Here is a 21,783-nt window from a genome sequence, read left to right as displayed (position 1 = left end):
CTTGTAAGGAAAGTGCTATAATAGAAGCTCAAAGATCATGATTCCATACGCGTACAAGAAAAAGTGTCAACAAAATTATGAGAATCAAATCAGACTCCATTTTACATTGGGAATTATTTTAAATTAATATTTGTTTACTAGTTCCCGTTTCCCATTTCTGTCGAGCCACTCAGAAGCCATACATTGAGTCGGATTGATCTTCATTTATCCCCTGTGACTCCCACGACTCCTTAAAATAAAGCCTTCGAGAATCGAGTAGCCCTAGGTAGTAAAAGATAGGGATCCTAATTGACAAATTACGTTTTTACATAAGTTTAATAAAGGGGCAAGGATAGTAATGCGTATGGGTGTGCCTACCACCTATTAACCTTAAGTCACGAATACGATAGTTATCGATAATGGTATTTAGTCAGGTAGTATTGAATAGACGTATTCAGTGTATAATTATGTAGCTATTAGATATGTGTTAGGTGATTAATAAGTGTATTAAGTGTTGTCTAGGTAGGTAGTGACAACAAATAGTTGCGGGGCTATTTGCCTCAACCAACTCATCGATTCAAACATAAGAGGAATAGTCGAAACATTGTATTACCAACCAGACGGACGTATGATGCTTCATTAATCTTCATACCCAGGCTCGACAGGTGGGCAGCTCAACATATTCGGAGTTGTGTTTCACTCTATGCATCCCAGCTGAGTTCAACACAAAAAAAACATCATGTGACTAGTTGTTCATCGCTAGTTTTTGATTGCTATGGTCGGTTGTGAATAGCCATTAAATATTATACATAGAACTTCCTCATAACATATACTGTATTTTGCGCGCCAATTCCCTCCCTAAACATGCGCCAACCGCTCATGCCATAGAAATGATGCCAAAATTCGGAAGTTATCCGAATAAGTAATGTACAAGAAAGTTGCAATGCATCTTTTGTTAACCCTAATATAAGACTAGGTCAACCGCCCATCCAAAGTTTCGTTGCTGATTTGCGAAATATGGATACCTGACTTTCGAAAAGGACCGCACATTCAGCACGAATCATCTCTCTTCTCGTCATTTCATCTCATTTTCTCGTAATATTCATCATTTTGAGAATCAATCATGACATCCCACTCAATGACCTGTCCGGCTTCCTTCATCAATCATCGCCGTCCTCTTCATTCTCCTATCAACCGTACCCAACCCTATCATTACACCAATAAGACCCTCATACTTTCTGATAGAACAAAAGATACGCGACCTTGTTATCCATGAGTGAGGATTTACTAGCCCCGTATCCAGTGGCAGGTTTGGACTTTGGTGTGGAAGCGCCATTCAATACGCTTGACCATTTCTTTCCAGATCCACTGGCTTGTTTCCATCCATCCTCTTCAGTCCCTCCATTTTCTTCTCCAATTGAAGCAAAAATGTTTCCCGACGATGAACTATCCTTCTTATGAGCCTCTAAAGCAGCAGCCAAAACCTTTGGATCTTCTTCGCTTCCTCCTTCAGCTACATCTTCACTTCTTACACGCTTGATGACAGTGTCATCGAGTCTGATCCACTCCTTTCCATCTTGTCTTCTAACGTCTACAGTATAGTGTCCACCGCTGGCATTTTTACCGTGGTGATAGACAACGCCGATGAGACGATACTTTGGATATCCATCATGAGCAAAAACAGTACGCTTAGTTCTTGGGAAGACTTCCTTTGGTAATTCGAGTTCCAAAGGATATCCAACCTTCTTCCAAATCTTTTGTGTACCGCCGGTGTTGTCGTATTGGAATCGCTTCAAGTGTAAGATGAGGACAGGTGGTACTGTCTCAATGAACACTTGCTTTGTCGCGGTTACGTTGGGACCCTTTGGGGACTTGAAATCACCATGAAGAACCTCTGAATGTGTGAGACCTTTCAAGGCATCAACGATGTTATGAATATCCGGAGAACCGATATCAAGCTGTAATGGCTGATATGGCTCAAGAGTAATGGAGTCTTTCAAGCCTGGTACACGCAATTCGGACCTCAAGCTACCACCAAAGATTTTCGTGACTGGAGAGCCAGTATTAGTTCCAGAAGATCTTGTAATGGCAGCTTTTTGTTTGGGTCCAACTTGTTGCCATACATCATCAACAGACCCGCGTCGACTCGCAGTATCGCTGGTAGGAGATGAAGGTACGTTCATGGGTGTGGTGACAGCCGAATTTTTGCTCGAGTCACTTGACTTCATGACATGTACACATTCATCATGAAGCCCTTCAAGTAAAAAGCCAAGGAATTCTTCCGCATCTTGTTGATGTCCTCTCTATGGCATATATTAGTAGATTCAAAGTCAAAGGATACACTCAAACTAACCTGCATTGTGACAAATCTCGGTAAGCGTCGCATAACATCATAGACAAAATCTGGCGTGAAAGAATCTCCGTATTGCTCAAGTTCTCCGTCCTTGAGTCTCATTTTGAGTTGCTCAATTGATTTTGCAGAATCAATAACTGAAAACTCCCGCATAAACATAATCCTTGTAGGCTGTTAGTGACAATCACACAAAACGCATTGTTGGTACTTACATGGCATCAATTAAAGGTGTTTGACTCTTAAAGCTATGCGCTGCTTTCTTGCTAACTTGGTCAAGAAAATCATAGAAAGGGGTACAGAAAACGAGAACTTGTAAAACCGAGTTCATATAGCACATGTTACCAGTGTTCACTAGACCTCGAGGCTCAAGAAATGATATTTTGGGGTCCTTGGCTTCGGCCTTAAATGAACGCAATGCTTCAGCTAATGATTCCGAATTATTCTTGCCGAATTCGGCGGATCCATTCTGTCCACCATTGACAGTGGTAGGGGCCGTAGGAGCACCAGCTGAACCAAAAAGGCCAGTCCAAGCTCTTGGTGTAGCCCATGCTTTAGGAGGGGGAGGTGTTGCCTTAATTTCTTCAGTAGTAGGGCCATTGGCTTCATTCTCATTCGTTGCTTCGGACTTGGTCAGTTCTCCCTCAGCTGCAACTTCGCCATTGGTAGTTTGAGAATTCGTCGATGGGGTACTTTTGGGTAGAGATTTTGAAATGGCACGTATGGCAGGAACAGCAGGGATAGCAGGGACAGTAGCTCGCTGGGATTTTGTAGCCACAGGAGTCACTTCTCCGCCTGCAGGTAGAGACGAAGCTTTTGTAGAAGATGGAGTAGTTGGCACTGTAGATTCAGTGTCTTCTGATGGACCTTGGGTAGTAGTGGGTGTTTCAGGTGTAGACTCTGCAGCTTCTTCGGTGCTCGGCTTTTGTTCTGACGATGATTCTGACGTCTCCGCGCTCTTCTTCGACGCAGGATCAATTTCCTTGTCTAGACCTGGAAGCTCCACGGGATTCATAGACAACTCTGGACTCTGCTTCCTTTTCCGACGCCGCCTGGTCGGCCAGGGTGCAGTGGTGTTGGGGGATATCCATGGCAGCTAGTTGTGATGTCAGCAATTGAGTAATGCGTTTTTAAGAGTATAACATACAGGTGCCTGAAAAGGTATGTAGTGTTTGGGAGCTGGAGGTGGAGACTGAGCAAGAGGTTGTATTTGTGGAGTTGGCGGCGTAAGAGGTCCTGCAGAAAGGGTGGTGGACGATTGTGTTGAGAAGCTCGAGGGAGTTTGAGGTAGTGGAGGCGCAGGAGCTGGCTGATAAGACGACGCAATTACTGGCGGGTGAGAGGCAGCAATAGCAGGAGATGGCTGAGGTCGAACGAAAGGTGGTGCTTGGGGTTGAAGCGGAGGTGGTGGTGGGTGAGTATAATGCGTCATCATTGGCGGAGGCGAACGACCGTAGTGTTGGTATGGGTTATACTGTTGATTCAAGCCATTATTATAATATTGAGGAGGCAATGGTTGTGGATGGTAATAATTCGCGTTGTACGGGTGCATGTACCCATTGTACAGAGGTGCCGCCGGTGGATATGGTTGAGCTTGATGACTATAAGGTCTCCGTCTTCCCAGGTCTTGTTGCATACCTTGCCCTGCCGGCAGATGACGACCGTTCATCATGCCGGCTTGCTGAAGTTCGTTCTTTCCAAACCTACCTTGTCCAGGTTGATTTGGATTGGCAGGAGCTGTCGCGCGAAACTGATGATGGCTCTTCGTTAGATGGGGGGAGCTCTCTTGAGTGTGTTCTCCAAAGTACTAGCGCATTAAAGAGAAAAGATATCTCTATATTTAAAAAGCGCGCGATGGCAGTACCTTTAAAGATAAATCTGCATAAATAAAGCTATTGATATAACTATTATTGAAATATATGTCGTTGTGTTATAAAGTTGGATTTGGGGTAAGTAGATTTCTGAAGTCCTCCAAAATTATGGAGATCAAAAAAGAAGATGACTGAGCCAAAAAAGCGAGAGCCTTGCCAAGACTTTTTGCCCCCAAACAAACCACAGAGGAGCGTACCTATGTAATCTTGACCTAGCTGGAGTCCCTGGAACAAATTAAACTGGCTCTCTTTGTATGCCGACCAGAACGATATGAGAAATGATTCATTAGATATTGCACGTGAGGTGGAAATGTACATAGTCTTTCGAACTAAAAATGTACCTAGGTAATGAATGAATGCTTTGAAGTGAGCTCCAATATATCCTCATGAATTTGATATCTTCTTCATGGACTCATAGACTCAAACATGTACCTAGGTAGAGAGCGTATGACGAACGATCTAATTGCGCCTCGTGTCTCTAACGTTCCCCTATAAGATTACCGATAACATTGAGGGAGCTTTCAAATCGCCCCTCATCCTCATTAAGTGATTGATCTGGAGTGACTCTTCCTGTCCTCTATCAATAACGTCCTTGTGGCGCTTGAAATCTTCTCCAAAATCAACTACCTAGATCTTTTTTACTATTCATAGTCCTTACTCTCCCATTCTTAGGGTTCAATCGTTCTACTCTAGCTTTGTATTTCATACTTTTCGACCACAGCTATTCACGCATATCAAGAGCCATTGTCTTATCCGAAGGACCGACGATTATCAAATCGGATCTGATCGAGAACATTGTGCACCAACTCTATCCAGCAACCAAATGTCACCTTAGGACATATAAAGATACACTATTCGGATCCATTTTATATCATCTGATACTTCCCTCTTTACACATTCAACTCAACTCCCAGCTCGAGAGACCATTTGATTATCAAGCCTAGGCTGGAACATTGAGAAGTCTCTATATCTAAAGATTTTGAACTATGAACCCCGTTCAGCAAAGCGCGTCATCGCCTGGTGGAAAATCTCTCAATACCGCACATAATCCCACTCAACAACAGCAGGGTCAAATTACATCTCCAAGTTTCGAGTCAAATACAAGGCGCTCTGGTAGTCAATCGAGTGGTGTATCTGCGGCTGCTAGAAACAATCAAAGTCAACGAAAACAACATAGAAATTCCAAGAAACCTAGGCTCGCGGATGAGGATGCTATGGCGGAATCCGTAAGTCGTGCATTTCTTCACCTTCCCATTGTTTGCATTCATGTTCCAGCGGTAGATTGCAAGCAATCAGCACAGTACAAAAGATCCGTTTATCGCAGACCATGAGGATATTTCGTTTTCACAAGTAGATTACAGACAATCAGTAGTGCTAATACTGCTAGGCGGCTATGAGAAATGCCAATAGTCGAAGAGGGCAAACATCAATTACACATCTTATGAGCTTTGCTCTTCCTCCTAGGCCACAGGATTATCGAAACACAATCGCAAGAGGAACAAGACGTGGGAATATATATGGAATTGGATCTGGCCATCATTCGAGTGATAAGGCGAGGTATATTCACGCAAATTATCGATTTATAGTCAGGCCAAATGGAGATTATAAGCAGCAAGCTCTGTTCGCAGACCAACCTTTAGACTGGAATGACGTTCTTCAAATTCTCGCATCTGCCGAATCACAAGACACATCATGTCCAATCTGTCTCTCGCATCCTGTAGCTCCTCGAATGGCAAAATGCGGACACATTTTTTGTCTACCATGTCTTATTCGCTACATGCACTCAACCGACGACACAAACCCTCTACCGGAGAAAAAGGCTCGATGGAAGGCATGCCCAATCTGTTGGGATACTATCTATAGCTCAGAAACTAGACCCGTTAGATGGTATATCGGACAAGAAGGGCCGGCCCCTCGTGAAGGAGAAGATGTTGTATTACGATTAGTTATGCGACAACCTGGAAGCACTTTGGCACTGCCAAGAGATGGTGCGGATGTACTCGATAAATCGGAAGATATTCCATGGTATTTCGCTGCCGAGGTTACGGATTATGCACGAATCATGAAAGGAAGTGAGGAATATATGATAGAACAATTTGGATTGGAAATCGAGGCATTAAAACAACAAGAGAATGAAGATGAACTGATGTTTGGGGAAGAGCCCGAGTGGACTCGGAAAGCGGTAAATTCCGTAAACGATGCGAAGGAGAAAGTAAAAGGTATTGGTGGACCACCTCCTCCACCAAGTCAGCCAACAGAGAAGAAGCCTAAAAGGCAACCCATCCAGTTCAATCCTGTCGATGAAAATTCTCCAGAGATGTATTATGTCCAGCAAACCTCCACGCTATCTCCATCAGCTGTTCCTTTCCAATTGGACTCGACAGTGACTCCACCACTACCTTCGTCCCATCCTGTTCCAATCTCAGATCCTTCACAATCCCACTCAGAGAGCATACAACAAAACGACAGGAAACTACGTCCAAAGAATGCCCAACCAAGCGAGAGACATTCAGATGCCCCATATTTATTTTATCAAGCTCTTCTTCATTATTATCTCGCTCCTCTCGATATCAGAATTCTGAAATCAGCTTTTGGAAACTTTGCATCATTCCCTTCAACATTACTCCCCCGCGTCGAACGCGTATCGACTCATGTGATGGATGATGAATTGAGAAAAAGAACCAAATATTTAGCTCATTTGCCATTTGGCTGTGAAGTAGGATTTTTAGAATGCAATTGGACTGATGTCGTTCAACCGGAAATCTTGAATCAGTTCAGAGAGGATATTGAGCGACGAAGGAAACGTAATAGGGAAAAGGAAGTTCGAGAGGAGAAAGATAGACAGCGTGCTGAGAAAGCAGAGGATAATGCACGTTGGGCCACGGCTAGACAGAAGCAACCCGAAATATCCCCGGCAAACTATTCCGATATCGATTACGCTCAGCTCGCATCAGCATCTATTGACCCGATCGATGCATCTCCTCCTTGGACTTCACGTCAAGGCTCTTCTTTCGGAGCATTAGCTTCCCCATCTACGAGCCCTCCTGCGCCAAGAACTGTTTGGGGAACAACATTGGTAACACCATCTTCGCCTGATCTTCATCCTCAGTACAATAGTAATGCGGATGACGGTTGGCTACCAGGTTGGGAACAAGAGCTTCAAGCAGAGAATGATTCATTAATTGCTCAAATTCAGGCGGCGTCCTTGAACGGAGAAAGTAGTTCAAGTGCTACACCTCCACCACCATCTCAAGGGAAGAAGAAAAAGGGTAAGAAAATTACATTAATGAGTACAACAGCTAGAAGAGCTGCATGATTGTTCGCGAAGATTGGAAGTATGTATTTTTTCGAAGAATTTGGCGTTCATAGTGATATCACTACAGAGACACGATGCAATATATTCATTTTCAATGTTCAACAAGATGCAGAATAAAGCAGGGTTTCCAATAGTCTGGATCGTATTCTGACAATGAAAATCATTTTATTCCTGAATTCCACCCGCCTGGGATTTTAAGACCATTTAAACATCGGAAATCTTCAAAGCAGTCCAATCATTGCAACCTTCAACCATCTGAGTTATCCAAATAAATTCACTTAATACATTGGATTATTATCAAGGACCTTCCTTCAAAGCTCACACCTAGTTTACTACTCTCGACTATTGGACACCCACACAACATGATGCTATGCAAGTCTGGTCTCATTCTTCATTTCGCACGGACGAAAAGGATTCTAGAAGTAAGTTCAATTTATATCAAGTGTTATGAGTGGCGTTTTGGAGGGTGTAACGGTTTCCTGGCATGATGTCAAATGCCAGGGTAACACAGTGATCTGCACCTCTTCCGGTATATTTTCAATCGTCACAGGTAGCACCCTCGTCTTTCATTCTTCTAGCTGCTTCCGTCAACGTCTCCTACGAGCTGAAATCTTTTTGTTGAAATCTTTACTTCTAAGCTAAAGAGGGGTCAGGATATCCCACTTAGATGTCTGTGTCGCTTAATAATCATCCCACGTCTTCATAACAATTCAACAACACGATATCTTTCTGTATTTCTCATGTTCAATATTGACTTCGGCGGTTTTATATGACCGAGTGGTCTGCCATACATTACATATCAATTGATTCAACAATTTCTTATGTGATGCAATGCACGGCCCGTACCGCGATAGGAAAACTTCCTGCAGCTCAAGTCTCGGCGCAGATCATTGTAGCAATCAACAAGTTGAATAGTCCTATCAACCATTTTTATCACCATCTATTATTATGTCAATGAAGAAATACGATATGGTTGAGCAACATGGAAAAGTTCAACCCTTTTATCACCCATTGCCAATTTTATAATCCTACTTCACTATCTATCTATCTTCACGAATTGTTCTCGCAAGCAACGTTACGAGAGTACTCCTAATGTTCTCGATTTTCAGGAATTTCTTCGTAGATACCGGGACGTTCCGGGCTGTTTCTATTTATATGTTTATTTGTATTTTTTCAATGCTTACGGAACGGGGACCTTGGAGCTTGTAAATCCGAACGTTTTACGATGTAACCTCAAGGTCGGTCGGTGTTGAAAGTCCGGTAAGATAGATTCGCTTAAGTCAGTCATCGTCAGCCACGTTCACAACCCTCACATCTTCACATTATTACCATGCAGTCATCATTATTATTGTTGTAGATAGGCTATGCTCTAGAACAATATATTGGGACACCCATCATATTTCAGGATTTGCAGAACATCTATTGAGTATGATTGAGATGCACTTGCGTATCATTTTCAGTTCCTAGTATTATATATACGCAGGTCCATCAATATCATCCGAATAACCTATCGGATGGTATTCGATGCTGAGATGATCAAATGTGGAAACACTTTTCCATTCTGTCAAATACCCTACTCGATACGAGATATATTGCTAGGGTCAAGGAGACACAGCTACGCAAAACCGAGTCCATGGGCTGAAAATAATCTTCAGCATGGTATGTTGATTTACAGAATTACTTTACTTGATTACCAGTGCGAACAAATCCCGCGGAATCGATTCGCTATTGTTTATCGAAATGCATGGATAACTGTAGAATGGAAACTTCCACGCCGCATTCAGTATGCAAGCTGGACATTGAGGTCAACATATGTATGGCTTCGATCTAATATACCTACGTCATCCTACTCATTTCCCCTCTCAATTACACATATTCAAATATCATAAAAGAATAAAAATCATGTAATTGATTCTGTCTTTGCTAGTGCAAGTTAACCACAATCTCGGAACCCGCCTCTTAACGCTCTCTGGTCTTGATATCGTTGAGAAGATATTCTATTGATACGAGGCTCTCGTGCTTCACAGCGTGAGTTCCAATCGGTCCGTGCTTTCACTTGTCAGGCTATCGTATAGAGTGGGAAGACACGAACTGCATATTCATGCATCTTACTGTGTTGCGTAGAGGAGGCGTCTGGAATGTATGTAAAGAACAAGGCTAGGTCCTTGTATAATCATGTTCTGTCGTATTACTCACAAAGATCGAGACGAAAGTTCATTCTTGATTCAACGTTGCTTGATATTTTGGTTTGGTAATGGTGCTGAGGGGCGAAGGTGAGAAGGGGTGAGATAAGATGTGAGAACTATAAATATTGGCGTTGGCTCTATGCTCTGAGCTTTCGATTATCCTCATCATACAATTACAACTTATATCCAACTACAATTTTATTCCACCGCCACTGCGATTGCCACATAATACTACACGGACTCATACATCAATATCACTATCATCAAACAACCAACCCAAACTATATCCTTACCTAACTCAATCAAAATGCTCTTCACAGTCCGTCTCCATCCTTTTCCCCTCCACTTCAATAAATACATACTAACAATCTTCAGACCATTCTCCCCCTCACTCTCCTCACCGCCGTCCTCGCTTCCCCGGTACCCGTCCCTGTCTCTACCTCCCCAATCTCCACATGCTCCACCCTCACCACCAAACTCGATTACTACCAAGGCTACCAATCCCCATCCCAATGCGGTATCAATGTTTCCTCAGGTAACATCACCGCTGGAGTTTGCGTCAATATCCTAACTCAAGGTATCATGCTTTTTCCGGCCGATACGGATTGCACCTATAGTATTTGGAAAGGAGTCACCGATTGTTCAGGTGGTGTTACTCAGACTTTTGATTTGGGAGTCGCGCAGCAGGGTGTGCAGAGTGTGGGAACTTGTGTTGGAACTGGGGTTATGGATGGAGGGAGATTTTATCATGCTAGTGGATTTTTGAGTTGTGGATGCAACTAGGCACCTCTATCTGAATATGCATAGGATTTGGAAGGCTGCGTCGGAACGGTGGAATAAGAGATGCGCTTTTATGAATCACAAGCGCAGGATTGATTTCGGATGCAAGGAATGATGGGAGTTATTGATGTCGGTTATGATTGATGGGCGGATTTTCGACATTTCCTTACGCTTGCCTGGGATGGATTGATGGAGTTACAGCTATAGACAAAAGTGGATGCTATGAATGGAACTTCTTTGCTCGCTTTCAGTATCCACGATCGTTTCGTGAATCAAATTGCCGTTTTCGTTTATCTTTTTGTATTTTAAACCGTTCGAAGCCAAATCAAGTTGAGTTTGCACACTATCGCACATCTTTTCCTTGTGATTTTTATGGGCTCCTTCAATTCTTGTAGCTGTGCAGTTCTACTAAATAAAGAACCCGTCACAATTATTCCGCCTCCACGGCAGTGGTCCCCGGAGGGCCAGCCCAGCATCATGGCGCATGAAATTAGGAATAGTTTCTTTCTTTTTCAATTCTCTATGGGAATGTGGCATATCGAGTAGTTGTTCTTGTCCCTTTTGGATGTTCCAACTTGTAGACTCGTGTGAGATGATCTCATTTGAACGGTCGTGTTGAGTGTCTCAGTAAACACATCGCTAGTGATTAATATATACCGTATTTCTTGTGCGCTACCCTTCATCCATCTCCCTCTAGCAAAGAAATTAGCAGAAGTTTTCATTTCATTCATTGCCGACGCGGATGAGTAGGGGCTAGGTAAGAAACCAACTTAAGGTCACGAGGAAATATAATCGCTACTCCACATTTCAACAACACATGTACCCCCACTCTCCCACTCTAGTGTTCTCTCGTAAAAGACTACCGCTCGCCTGATTTCTGGCAACGTCTCAGTACCTATCTAGAGATAACCAGCCGATCTAGCCAATCTCTACCAAGTTCGCGCGTAACCTTCCCCAATTGATTGACGGATAATTAGAGATTCGGCTAATTGACGCATAATGATGCAAGCAACCAAGAATCTTCATAATTTGCTATCGGAAAAGGGCGGGGTTGGGAATCTGGGGTCATTGAATTCTCCCCCAGTCGGGGGTTCAGTATAACCCGCGGGAACACTCCATATGTTAGCTTCGTATCTTCATCGTCCCGAAGTATTTCACACAAAACAAGGGGGAATTACTCAATTCATATAAATTTCAACGCTAATTGCCGACTTGCTCGCTTTTGCTTAACCGCTCGCTCATTGTCAAGTTTCAACGCCGATGAGGTGGAGACGAGGATTGATTTTCGCGCGTCTTTTGAGTTATACTTCATTGTTGGTATCACTACATAATCTATCTCGAGAAGTCACATATCGAGGGGCTTTTCACCATTTACCATTTTCCTTCTTCTTCTCTAGAAAATTAAGATAGGGAGACAGCAGAGCCATGGACCAAAACAAACAAGGGGAGGGAGAAGTAACTCATCTCGAGGGTCCTCCAGTTCAACAAGGCAACCATCAATTCGACACCCTTTCTCCGCAATCTTCCTTGCCAGCATGGAAGCCCTCGCAGAGGAAACAACCAGAGGGTGACACAGCTCTTGCTTTATTCCAAGATACGGAACAATTGCATCAAGCGGTTGATCCCGTTCAAGAGAGGAAGTTGATCAAGAAAATCGATATGGTCATTTTACCTTGTCTAGCTGTCTGCTACATGTTCTACTATGTATGTTGTTCTTTTCACCCTCATACTGTGCTTTTCTACCCTTTTTTAAAATAACAAAAACAATTGCCAATACCACTTTAGATCGATAAAACCACTCTTTCGTACGCCGCCATCTTTGGAATAAAAGATGATCTTCATCTGGAAGGGACGAAATACTCCTGGCTTTCAAGTATTTTCTATTTTGGCTGGCTCGCCTGGGCCTTTCCCACCAATTATTTGATGCAGAAGTTTCCGGTCGCGAAATACCTCGCTTTTAATATCTTCATGTGGGGTGCTCTTCTCATGTGTCAGGGTAAGATTTCCTTTCCCTTTTGCATCTGAGGCTAGAACTCTCTTCCTCGTGATTCATATCACCAACATTCAATAGCCGCCGCACGCAACTTCACCGAACTCGCCGTTCTCCGCGCCCTCTCCGGTGCCGCAGAAGGCTGTAGTGATTCCTCGTTCATGATCATCACATCTATGTGGTACACGCGACGCGAACAACCCATCCGAATCGGTCTCTGGTATTCCGCCAACGGTGTGGGTATTGCACTCGGAGGGCTTATTGGCTACGGAATTGGAAATATCCGCGGGTCTTTAGCGTCGTGGAAATATGAATTTTTGATCGTCGGTGCTTGTTGTTGTATTTGGGGAATTGTTTTGTGGATTTTCTTACCTGATAGTCCTGTTACGGCAAGGGTGTTGAGTATTGATGAGAAGCGGATGGCAGTGGAGAGATTGAGGGAAAATCAAACGGGAGTGGAAAATAAAACCTTCAAATGGAAACAAGTAAAAGAGTGGGCGGGGGATTATAAAACTTACCTGTTCTTTTTGATTGGACTTGTGGCGAACATTCCGAATGGAGGAATTAGTAATTTCGGTACTTTGATCATTAAAGGATTTGGATACTCAACTTGTAAGTTTCCCCTGTTTTTCTTCTCACCCTTTTCTTCTTCTTCTTCTTCTTCTTCTTCTCGATTATTGTCAATACCCATAAATGAAGATATAAATCACAACTAACAAACAAAAGTGATAACAACCATCATGCAAATTCCCTACGGTGTCCTCATTGCCCTCAGCATCCTCCTCTGCGTCTTCCTCAACGATCGCTTACCTCCCAACAATCGCTGTATCATGATCCTCATCTTTCTCCTCCCCAACATCACTGGCGCGTTCGGACTTCAATTTCTTCCTCAGACTCAGCAGGTTCCTCGTCTCATAATGTATTACCTCACCGGACCCTACAATGCCTCTTTCGTATTATTACTCTCGGTATTGTCAGCTAATACCGCGGGACATACCAAGAAAATCCTCACGAACGCGACGCTTTTTGTAGGCCTTTGCGTGGGGAATATTTCAGGTCCGTTCTTTTACAAGAGTTCTCAGGCTCCGAAATATCAATTGGGGATATGGAGTATGATTGTGTCTCATTTGACGGAAGCAGTGTTGATTATCATTTTGAGATTCCTGTTGAAGAGGGAAAATGAGAAGAGGGACTTGCAGCAGGGAATTGATGTGGCGAGTGGAGTGAGAGAGGGACGGGGAGATGAATTTGCGGATGAGGATGAGGAGGAAAGAAGAAGGAGGGATTTGGATGATACTGCTTTTGCAGATTTGACGGATAGGGAGAATGAGAATTTTAGGTATATTTTCTGAAGGGTAGATGATGATGGAGTGGATTTGAGGAGGGGTTGAAGGGACTGGTGACAGGTTCCGGAATATCCATGGATTGGATAAATATGCACACACGAGCATTAAGCCATTTGCAATGGTAAATCTAAAATATTTTAAACGATAACATAGATCAATAAATGAGTTCTCATGTTCTTGATATCCCAGACTAGGGATTTCAAGATGATCATTCTGTACCGTTTCCAATCCACCCGCTTTACAATTTTGGTATGAGCTTGCGACGAGAAAGGAAACAATGGATCATCTTTACCTAGGTAGGATTTGAAATCAAAAGGAAATTTGACGGCGCACAAAAATGAAGTATGAGATCGAACGACAATTCACATAAATATCCGGCAATAAAATTCAAAAACCGAAGAACATACCTACCTACCTTATCCATAACCACAACATCCCTCATCCGCGCCTCCCCCGCCTTCTCCCCCTTTCTCCCAGAATACTCAAATATCAACCGCTCATCAAAACCCAATCGATCTTCAAAGAACACCGGTAATTTGTAAGCCCCTCCTCCTCTCAAGCCACCTCAACCCCCAAGAGCAAAGAAGTGATAGGTTTCCCATTATCTAGTCATGCAGTCAATGGAAAGTCAAGTGTTCACCTTGACTCTTGTTGCACGTCTCACTTTCAGGTATTCCGATGATATTGAATTAATGTTTGCTTGGAATGGTGCTTCTTGAATATATTGCCGCAGAATCTTCTTCTGGGGTGAATGAATACACAAGCAGTCCCTTCCAGGTGGCTATTGGAGGAGGTCGTTGGTTGGACATCTTACCTCCTCTAAATTTCCAGTCGCTTGAGACATCTCGTAAGCCCATCTCACAATAGTTTCAAGGATGGGAGCAGGTAGATATATACATGCTCATTCATACATGGCATCACGTTACCACCACGAACTTTTCTTTGTTGCATGTCTTACCTCCGAAATTTCCGGAGAAGTGCCAGAATGAAACTGAAAAGAGGTATGTGTTTCTTGTGTTTGTCTTACCCGAGACCTCCTTCCAAGGAGTTTAAAAATGTATGTATCCAATCGTATCCAGCGCTTCTCATCACCACAACCAAAGGAATATTTGTTGCATATCTCCTCCGAAAAATCCGGTTTATGAATGAAAACCAATAGCATAATGATGCTCGTTCTTGTCACAATCGCTTTTCCTGTATATCTTTTTTCCGAACTTCCCGAAAAAGAATCCGAGTATATGGAAGGGTAATCACCGGACAGCAACTAGAAGACTTGATAGATATTTTGTTGCATGTCTCACCCCCGAGCCTTCCGGTTGTAGTTACTTTGAGACTGTTCAATCCCTCAAAATCATTTGTTGCATATCTCATTCCGGATTTCCCGGGCATAATAGAACATCCAATCTCCCGAGAGTTCCGGTAGCTTGAAGATGTTACCGCTAGGTCGACAATACGATAAATGTGTATATATATATAGCAAGGAAAGGAGATCGTGCTGAAAAAAAGAGAAGTCATAGTCTATTTCAAGAGAGATGACACGATCATCTGCGGATGGAAGTCCCCTTCAACGAATATTCTCACTGATCGATCAACCACTCTCGTGAACGCAGACCACGTGACCGTACACTCTTCATATCATGCGGCCAGGGATTTTGAGTACTACTCATTGTCTATTCACGTCCAAACTCAAGCAACCGAAACACACGCTTTAACAAGACGACGTGTCTATAATAAGATGACGCGACAACTTGAGGTTTTGCAACATTGATTGAGAGCTTGAATAGCTCCATCACAATTAAGCCGAAATATTTGTCTGTACTTTGCGTTTTGTCTTGGTTCTCGAGTCTGAACCATCCAAGCAGCACCCCTCAAACAAAAAAGAAAAGAGATCAGCCAAGAACGCGGGGCATTGACATCAGAGATTGACAATGGGGTACTGTACCGGTCTCGAGCCGGGACATGTCGTTCGTGATACCGAATTACGAAATTAGCCAATTGATCGACACATAGCGTTGCGACGATTCTTCCACAGATGGCTTGGATTCCAAGCCAAATCTAATCGTGGATCGCGACTTACGATTTGAATCTGAGGACTAATGTATGATATGAAAACTCTTCATTATCCGTAGATTGTAGTGGCAATAAAGCACAGAGCTAAGAAGGTATTCAGATGTGCTTTGGTCCTTCAATACCTTCAATATCTTGGAGTATGTGAGGTACAAAAGTCCGATGTTAGGGTTGCCAAGGGTTGTTCGGCGTAAGACCATCTTTGCGGGAAAAGTGTATCAAGTTAGTCAGATCAACGGTAGGGCCTAGAGACTCGAGAGTTGTTGATAGGATGAAGAATTTCACACTCGAGTCGAGTTTCCATTAGAAAGAGAAACAAGAAAAAAAAAAAAGAGAAATCATTCTGGAGAATGGTAGTCAATTGCACTCTGGTGTAGAGGCTTATGAATCGTTGACAGTAAACAAACAATCCCAAAATAAATCAAGTCATCTCACCGTACTTGCCATGCGCTCATTTCATATTTACACTCCTAGATTATCTCATCAAACTATCGATGTCGTCGTAATCAAATTTCATCACATCCATGTATGGGAGTAGATCATATATCTCTCTGTAGGTATGCTTGTTGAACTTTTCACTTGACATAGCCTCCAAGGGGAGTTCCATGTCGTTCTCTGGGTAAGCTTCCGTTGGAAAATCCCTGGCCAGAACCAGGTCAAGACTCAAAACTATGGAATCACGGGTAAAGTAATCAATACATGTATCCATAGTACCGAGTAAACCATGGTTCATTCATCAATTAATGATCAATCAATGATCAACGGGATCTAGAAGAAGTGGTAAAGGAGGTCTGGACTATGGTAGGAATTCTCGATTGCCTTCTTCTGAGTCTCAACTCCGAGTCTGGAGATTTTCGAATGCCAACGAATGAACATCAACATCATACAACAATAATGGAAATTGTGAGGATTCGATTCATAACCAAAGTAGGATGGATGATGGGAAAGGAAAAGACGAAATGAAGGAGTTTCATAGCTTTTTATATATCGTTGTCTTTTGACATCTAGAATCCTGTCGGTGATTTCGCACCATGAACGTGATGTGGAAGTGGCCCAGAAAAAGATTGGACATGCAAGACATTTCAAGGTTCGAGAACAATTGGATGGATTCCTTTCGAGATTCTTTTTCCGAAATGAAGATGTTCGAACTTCAAACCGAAGGCAAATAGGTAAGGAAAGGAAAGGAACGGATCGCAAAGTAAAAATAGAAATAAATGACGACGCAAGCTAACTACCATTCATTCATAATGATTCATGGGAGTTATCATAGGAGTTATCATGGGAAAGTAATGAATTAGATAGTTACCAAAAGTCAACACGTTTTTGTTTTATACTTTCGAAATAAGAAGAGAACCTGTGTATTGACGGAATACCAAGAAAGCTTGAGGGATGGTTTATTTACCTCGTATTGGTTGAAAGTCTACATAGAAGTGATTACCTACCGGTGCCTATCTGCGTGTAGCTATGATTTGCTGTTTATGGATACGAAGTCCTGGATAAAATCTCCATAAGTAAGTTATCTTTGCTCTCTTTGGCTATAACTTGGATATCGCCTTTCTATGCTAAGGTTTCCCATACGAAAAGATGAGCATATAGGTATAAAGTCAATCTTCTCACTAGGTACTTCAATGTTGGAGTAGCAGAGAATAATATACCATTGCCATTGGATGAATCATGAAGCAATGCGGATTGTACGAGGGCGGCGAATGTAGGTCAAAAAGAGCTACACTGTAGGTCTTTGGAGGCCTTGGACGGTAATCATCTCGGTCTTCCTTCCTCTCCCCTACTATTCACATATCCTTATACTTAAAACAGAGCCACCATCAATGTGGCCCAATTGCACTCATTGCCTAGGTATTTATGCAGCGCTGGAGCAGTCAACGCAAAACTAATGCAGGTCCCAAAGCATGTAAAATAGCACAGGATAGAATTTGATTGGTCAGAGTGTCGGCACGGGGTGTAATACTAAGTATGGGAAATGTTTCTCCTTTTGAACCATTTGGAACCTGGCAGTGGCACGATTCGTTTCTTTTTTTTGCCCCAGATGTCCAAGAAACCGGCAGGAGAATTTCCCACTTGGCATCGATCGTGTTCACTCACTTTCCTGCCTGTACGAGGTATGGAGGTTCTTTCATTTGATTTAATCCCCAAAAGGAAATTCACAGAGAATTACTCCCCTGAGGAATGACATTTGATTGGAGGAAGGGAAGGAAAGGAAATGATGGACCGAAATCGAAAGAAGTGGTTCCTGCTTGTTATCCTGGCAGCCACCTCACTAGGTTACCTGTCAGGTACGATGGAATTTGATATTTTATATGGTTCATCCGACCAGATTGAACCAACCAACCAACCAACCAACCTTGGTAATAAAGACCTCTTCGAGACCTCCACCATCCACCATCCACCCTCCACTCAACCACGTCCCCTGCCCTCTCTCTCCCCTTACTACATGTTCAATCCTCAATCCCCTCCCTCCCTCCTTCCCTTCCCTTCCCTTCCCCCAGTTTTTCCTTACAAGGTTGAAATCCCCAATAAATAATAACATGTAATTGAAGCTTTTTCTCTCTTCCTTCTATTCCATTCCAGATCTCTCATTCCTCCTTCTTCAAGATCCTTAGACACTCTTTTAGACTCTAGATCTTTCCTCAATCGCTCCAAGTCTCTCTCTTTAAGGTTGATAGTTCCGAGGCATTCTTTCTTAATTCACTACCACCTCCAAACTCAATTCCACACCATTCGTTATCCTCCATCGACTTTGACTTCTTCTACACTCACTCGCTCATCACAATCAAATCACTTTTTCGACTTATTCTCTCTTACTTGTGGATTTCATCATTCAGTTTATAACAACAACATCATACGTCTCGCTCCAATAACATATCAAAATCAATCAATCAATACCATAATACCATAATACTTCATCATGCTCTCCAAGACTCTTTTCGCCGTTGCGGCTTCGCTTTCCACTGCAAGTGCTGTCAACCAAGGTTTCAACTATGGTGCAACAAACGCAGATGGCTCTTACAGAGTTCAATCTGATTTCCAAGATGCTTTCGAGACTGCCAACTCTCTCGTTGGTACCTCTGGTTTCAACTCTGCTAGATTATATACTATGCTCGTAAGTCGATGGGAGACTTACCTCACGTTTTTCTTGATGCTAACAATCTTTCAAGCAAGGTGATACTACCGACCCAACTTCAGCTATTCCAGCCGCTATTGCCTCAGACACAACTCTTCTCCTTGGTTTATGGGCTTCTGGTGGAGCTGCCGGTGTTACTGCCGAGATCAATGCTCTCAAGGCAGCCATCACACAATATGGTACCGCTTTCACTAGCCGAGTCGTTGGTATCTCTGTAGGATCCGAAGATTTGTACAGAAACTCCCCAACTGGTATCGCTGCCAAAGCTGGTTATGGTGCCAACCCAGCCGACCTTGTCGACTACATCAAACAAGTCAGAGAAGCAATTGCCGGTACTGGTTTGAGCGGAGCTTCCATTGGACATGTCGATACATGGACCGCTTGGGTCAACGGATCTAACAGTGCTGTTGCAGAGGCCCTTGACTGGGTTGGAATGGATGCGTAAGTTTAGCAGTCTATCAATTTCCTATTTCGTAACTAACATATTATTCAGTTACCCATACTTCCAAGATACTGAGGCCAACGGAGTCAGTGAAGGAAAGTCTCTTTTCAACTCTGCTTTAGCCGCTACACAATCTGCTACTGGAAAGACTGTGTGGGTCACTGAGACCGGATGGCCTGTTACTGGTGCTACCGCTGGTGGTGGAGTCCCAAGTGCTGATAACGCCAAGACATACTGGGATGATGTTGGATGCCCTAACTTCGGAAAGATCAACATGTACTGGTACACTCTTCAAGATCAAAACGCTGCCTCGTCCGTTACTCCATCTTTCGGTATCGTTGGTAGCACTTTGATCACCACCCCATTGTTCGATCTCAGCTGTTCCAACACTACATCAAGCTCCTCATCAACTGCTTCTTCCAAGACTACCAGTGGTATTGCAGCTGTTGCTACTGGAGGATCCGTCGCCTCTTCTGGTTCTGGTCTTTCTCCTACCGGTATGGGTGCTGGTATTTCTGCTGTTTCAGGTGCCGCCTCCCCAAGTGGTACTGGTTCAGCTGGTGGATCCCCAGCCGGTGGATCATCTAACGGTACATACACTGCTTCTACCCTCAAGTCCTCAGCTGGATCAAGTGCTACCGGAACATCCACCTCAGGATCCGGTTCATCTGGATCATCTTCAGGATCTGCCTCTGGATCATCATCCTCTTCCCCATCCGAATCCACCGGTGGTGCAGCATCCCTAACCGGATCTGTTGCACTTGCCCTTGGAGCCGTCTTTGCCGTTGCAGCAGCTTTGTAAATGAGATGAGTTGTGGTTATGGGAAGAACGTGCGCTTTGCATTGCATGGGTAGTATTAAAATTGGGAAATTATGGTATTAGCTTTTGCTTTTTCTTTTGCGGCATTTTTTGGTGGTTCATCGATACCACAATGACCGGTCTTCATAGATGGAGTTTTTAAAATTAAACAAACATGAAGTATAGTGGATGGATTCATTGTCACATTAGACAGCGGGACATTCCTTCTTTTACAAACAATGAAAAAGTATTGAACTTATACTTGTCGTCTAAGCACTTGATGTGACTTTTGAAATGAATTGTGATTTTGTGATGGCAATCCTAACCATCTGGATAATTTGGAGAAATACTCTTGACCCTGAGGGATTGAACAATACATTCTACATTCTGTATTACCTTCAATCTCAGAGCGCTTGAAAACTCGACCCTTTCACTGATGATAAGGCTAGTGTCGTCATAATCTACATGTCCACATTCCTTGCATTCACGACGGTGGGAACGTGGGAAAGGTGGAATGGGATGGAATGCGGGTAGTTACTTGCTTCAATTGATACATGAATAGATAGGCGGGCTTGGCGTTGAAGGGAAAGGGGCAGATTGTGTTGGGGGCTTGGGGGGTAGGGTTTTATATAGGGTTGGACCCTTCGGTGATGGGGAGAGGGAGAATTTAGGGGTAATAAGCGCCTACTACCTATGTAGGTAGGTATATGATATGGGTGAATAGGTATGACTAGGGGAAGTGTAAGGCTATATGAAAGTTTTTCTCAGTATGACATCTATCTCTAAAGACCCACCAGGTGACCTTTTCATATATGAGCGCTTCCCATTGTATATACTCGAGCGACAATGAATGATTTCATGATAAGTTGTACTAGGTTTTGAAGCATACGATAGGCACTGCACTCACTGAATGCATGGGCGGGCAAGACGGGCGCCAAGGGGATGGTTTCGGGGGTTTAGTTGTTAGTCTGACGGATGGGAGACTTCCTCGATTGGATAAATCTATCCAATCATCAGTAAATGTGAATGTGCATCCATTGAATATTAAAACCAATCATTGATGTGATAAACCCGGCTGTAGGTAGGTATTCCAGATCCACTACAGCTTTATCCGGGCCACTCTTTATCTTGTTTTCATGACCCGATAATTCTAATTCTATCCTAGATGACACGATACGATGCGGTGGAGATTTGAGGGATCCATGCTGAATGTTCAATGTTCCCGCCAAAAAGACTTTCAAGGTTGTGTCGGGGTGTATATACCCTGGAATGACAATGGAGTGCGAAGGATAAGCTTGAGCAGAGCGCAATTGGGTGGGCTCTGTAGGCTGGACTCTGCGGTACAAAGACCAATTATGTAGCATACCTAGGTAGTACCTGAAGGAAGGGATTTCAAGCATTTCAAGCATTTCAGGGAAAGGCGGACGAACGGACGGATGAGAAAAAGAAAACTTTTGGGTTCCTTGGCTTTGTAATGATATAAGGCTTGATGGATTTGAGGGATGACTAGAAAAGCTT

The 21,783-nt window shown here is 43.3% G+C and overlaps 5 protein-coding genes across 5 annotated transcripts; 4 read left to right on the top strand and 1 right to left on the bottom strand.

Annotated features, from left to right (window-relative positions):
* Positions 1–714: 714 nt before the first annotated feature.
* EAF01_012016 (uncharacterized protein) lies at positions 715–4,281 on the bottom strand. Its single transcript, XM_038920274.1, has 4 exons — positions 3,477–4,281; positions 2,545–3,425; positions 2,333–2,495; positions 715–2,282 (listed from the first exon to the last, which is right to left on the bottom strand). The coding sequence occupies exons 1-4, from the start codon at positions 3,999–4,001 to the stop codon at positions 1,209–1,211; spliced, it is 2,643 nt and encodes an 880-aa protein (XP_038764239.1). The 5' UTR covers positions 4,002–4,281; the 3' UTR covers positions 715–1,208.
* A 905-nt stretch (positions 4,282–5,186) lies between these two features.
* Positions 5,187–7,516, top strand: EAF01_012015 (uncharacterized protein; the record flags this gene model as incomplete). Its single annotated transcript, XM_038920273.1, has 2 exons — positions 5,187–5,426; positions 5,588–7,516. 2 exons carry the CDS (start codon positions 5,187–5,189, stop codon positions 7,514–7,516), a joined length of 2,169 nt encoding a protein of 722 aa, XP_038764238.1.
* A 1,536-nt stretch (positions 7,517–9,052) lies between these two features.
* Positions 9,053–10,951, top strand: EAF01_012014 (uncharacterized protein). Its single transcript, XM_038920272.1, has 2 exons — positions 9,053–10,021; positions 10,078–10,951. Exons 1-2 carry the CDS (start codon positions 10,010–10,012, stop codon positions 10,483–10,485), a joined length of 420 nt encoding a protein of 139 aa, XP_038764237.1. The 5' UTR covers positions 9,053–10,009; the 3' UTR covers positions 10,486–10,951.
* Positions 10,952–11,656: 705 nt separating this feature from the next.
* EAF01_012013 (uncharacterized protein) lies at positions 11,657–14,043 on the top strand. The gene is made up of 4 exons (XM_038920271.1): positions 11,657–12,186; positions 12,268–12,478; positions 12,554–13,084; positions 13,199–14,043. The coding sequence occupies exons 1-4, from the start codon at positions 11,908–11,910 to the stop codon at positions 13,822–13,824; spliced, it is 1,647 nt and encodes a 548-aa protein (XP_038764236.1). The 5' UTR covers positions 11,657–11,907; the 3' UTR covers positions 13,825–14,043.
* A 4,765-nt stretch (positions 14,044–18,808) lies between these two features.
* Positions 18,809–20,268, top strand: EAF01_012012 (uncharacterized protein; the record flags this gene model as incomplete). Its single annotated transcript, XM_038920270.1, has 3 exons — positions 18,809–19,003; positions 19,059–19,465; positions 19,518–20,268. The coding sequence occupies 3 exons, from the start codon at positions 18,809–18,811 to the stop codon at positions 20,266–20,268; spliced, it is 1,353 nt and encodes a 450-aa protein (XP_038764235.1).
* Positions 20,269–21,783: the final 1,515 nt, after the last annotated feature.

This window comes from Botrytis porri, assembly GCF_014898465.1.
Source record: "Botrytis porri strain MUCL 3234 chromosome Unknown BPOR_029, whole genome shotgun sequence".
In the NCBI taxonomy this organism is placed as follows: Eukaryota; Fungi; Ascomycota; class Leotiomycetes; order Helotiales; family Sclerotiniaceae; genus Botrytis; species Botrytis porri.
This window is presented reverse-complemented; position numbering and strand designations above follow the sequence as displayed.

Coding starts and splice junctions, on each gene's coding strand:
- EAF01_012016 (XM_038920274.1), bottom strand. CDS start 4,001: ATGATGAACGGTCGTCATCTGCCGGCAGGGCAAGGTATGCAACAAGAC. Junction 2,496..2,544: donor ACACCTTTAATTGATGCCAT/GTAAGTACCAAC, acceptor ACAGCCTACAAG/GATTATGTTTATGCGGGAGT. Junction 2,283..2,332: donor CGAGATTTGTCACAATGCAG/GTTAGTTTGAGT, acceptor TATATGCCATAG/AGAGGACATCAACAAGATGC.
- EAF01_012013 (XM_038920271.1), top strand. CDS start 11,908: ATGGACCAAAACAAACAAGGGGAGGGAGAAGTAACTCATCTCGAGGGT. Junction 12,479..12,553: donor TGCTCTTCTCATGTGTCAGG/GTAAGATTTCCT, acceptor AACATTCAATAG/CCGCCGCACGCAACTTCACC. Junction 13,085..13,198: donor AGGATTTGGATACTCAACTT/GTAAGTTTCCCC, acceptor AACAAACAAAAG/TGATAACAACCATCATGCAA.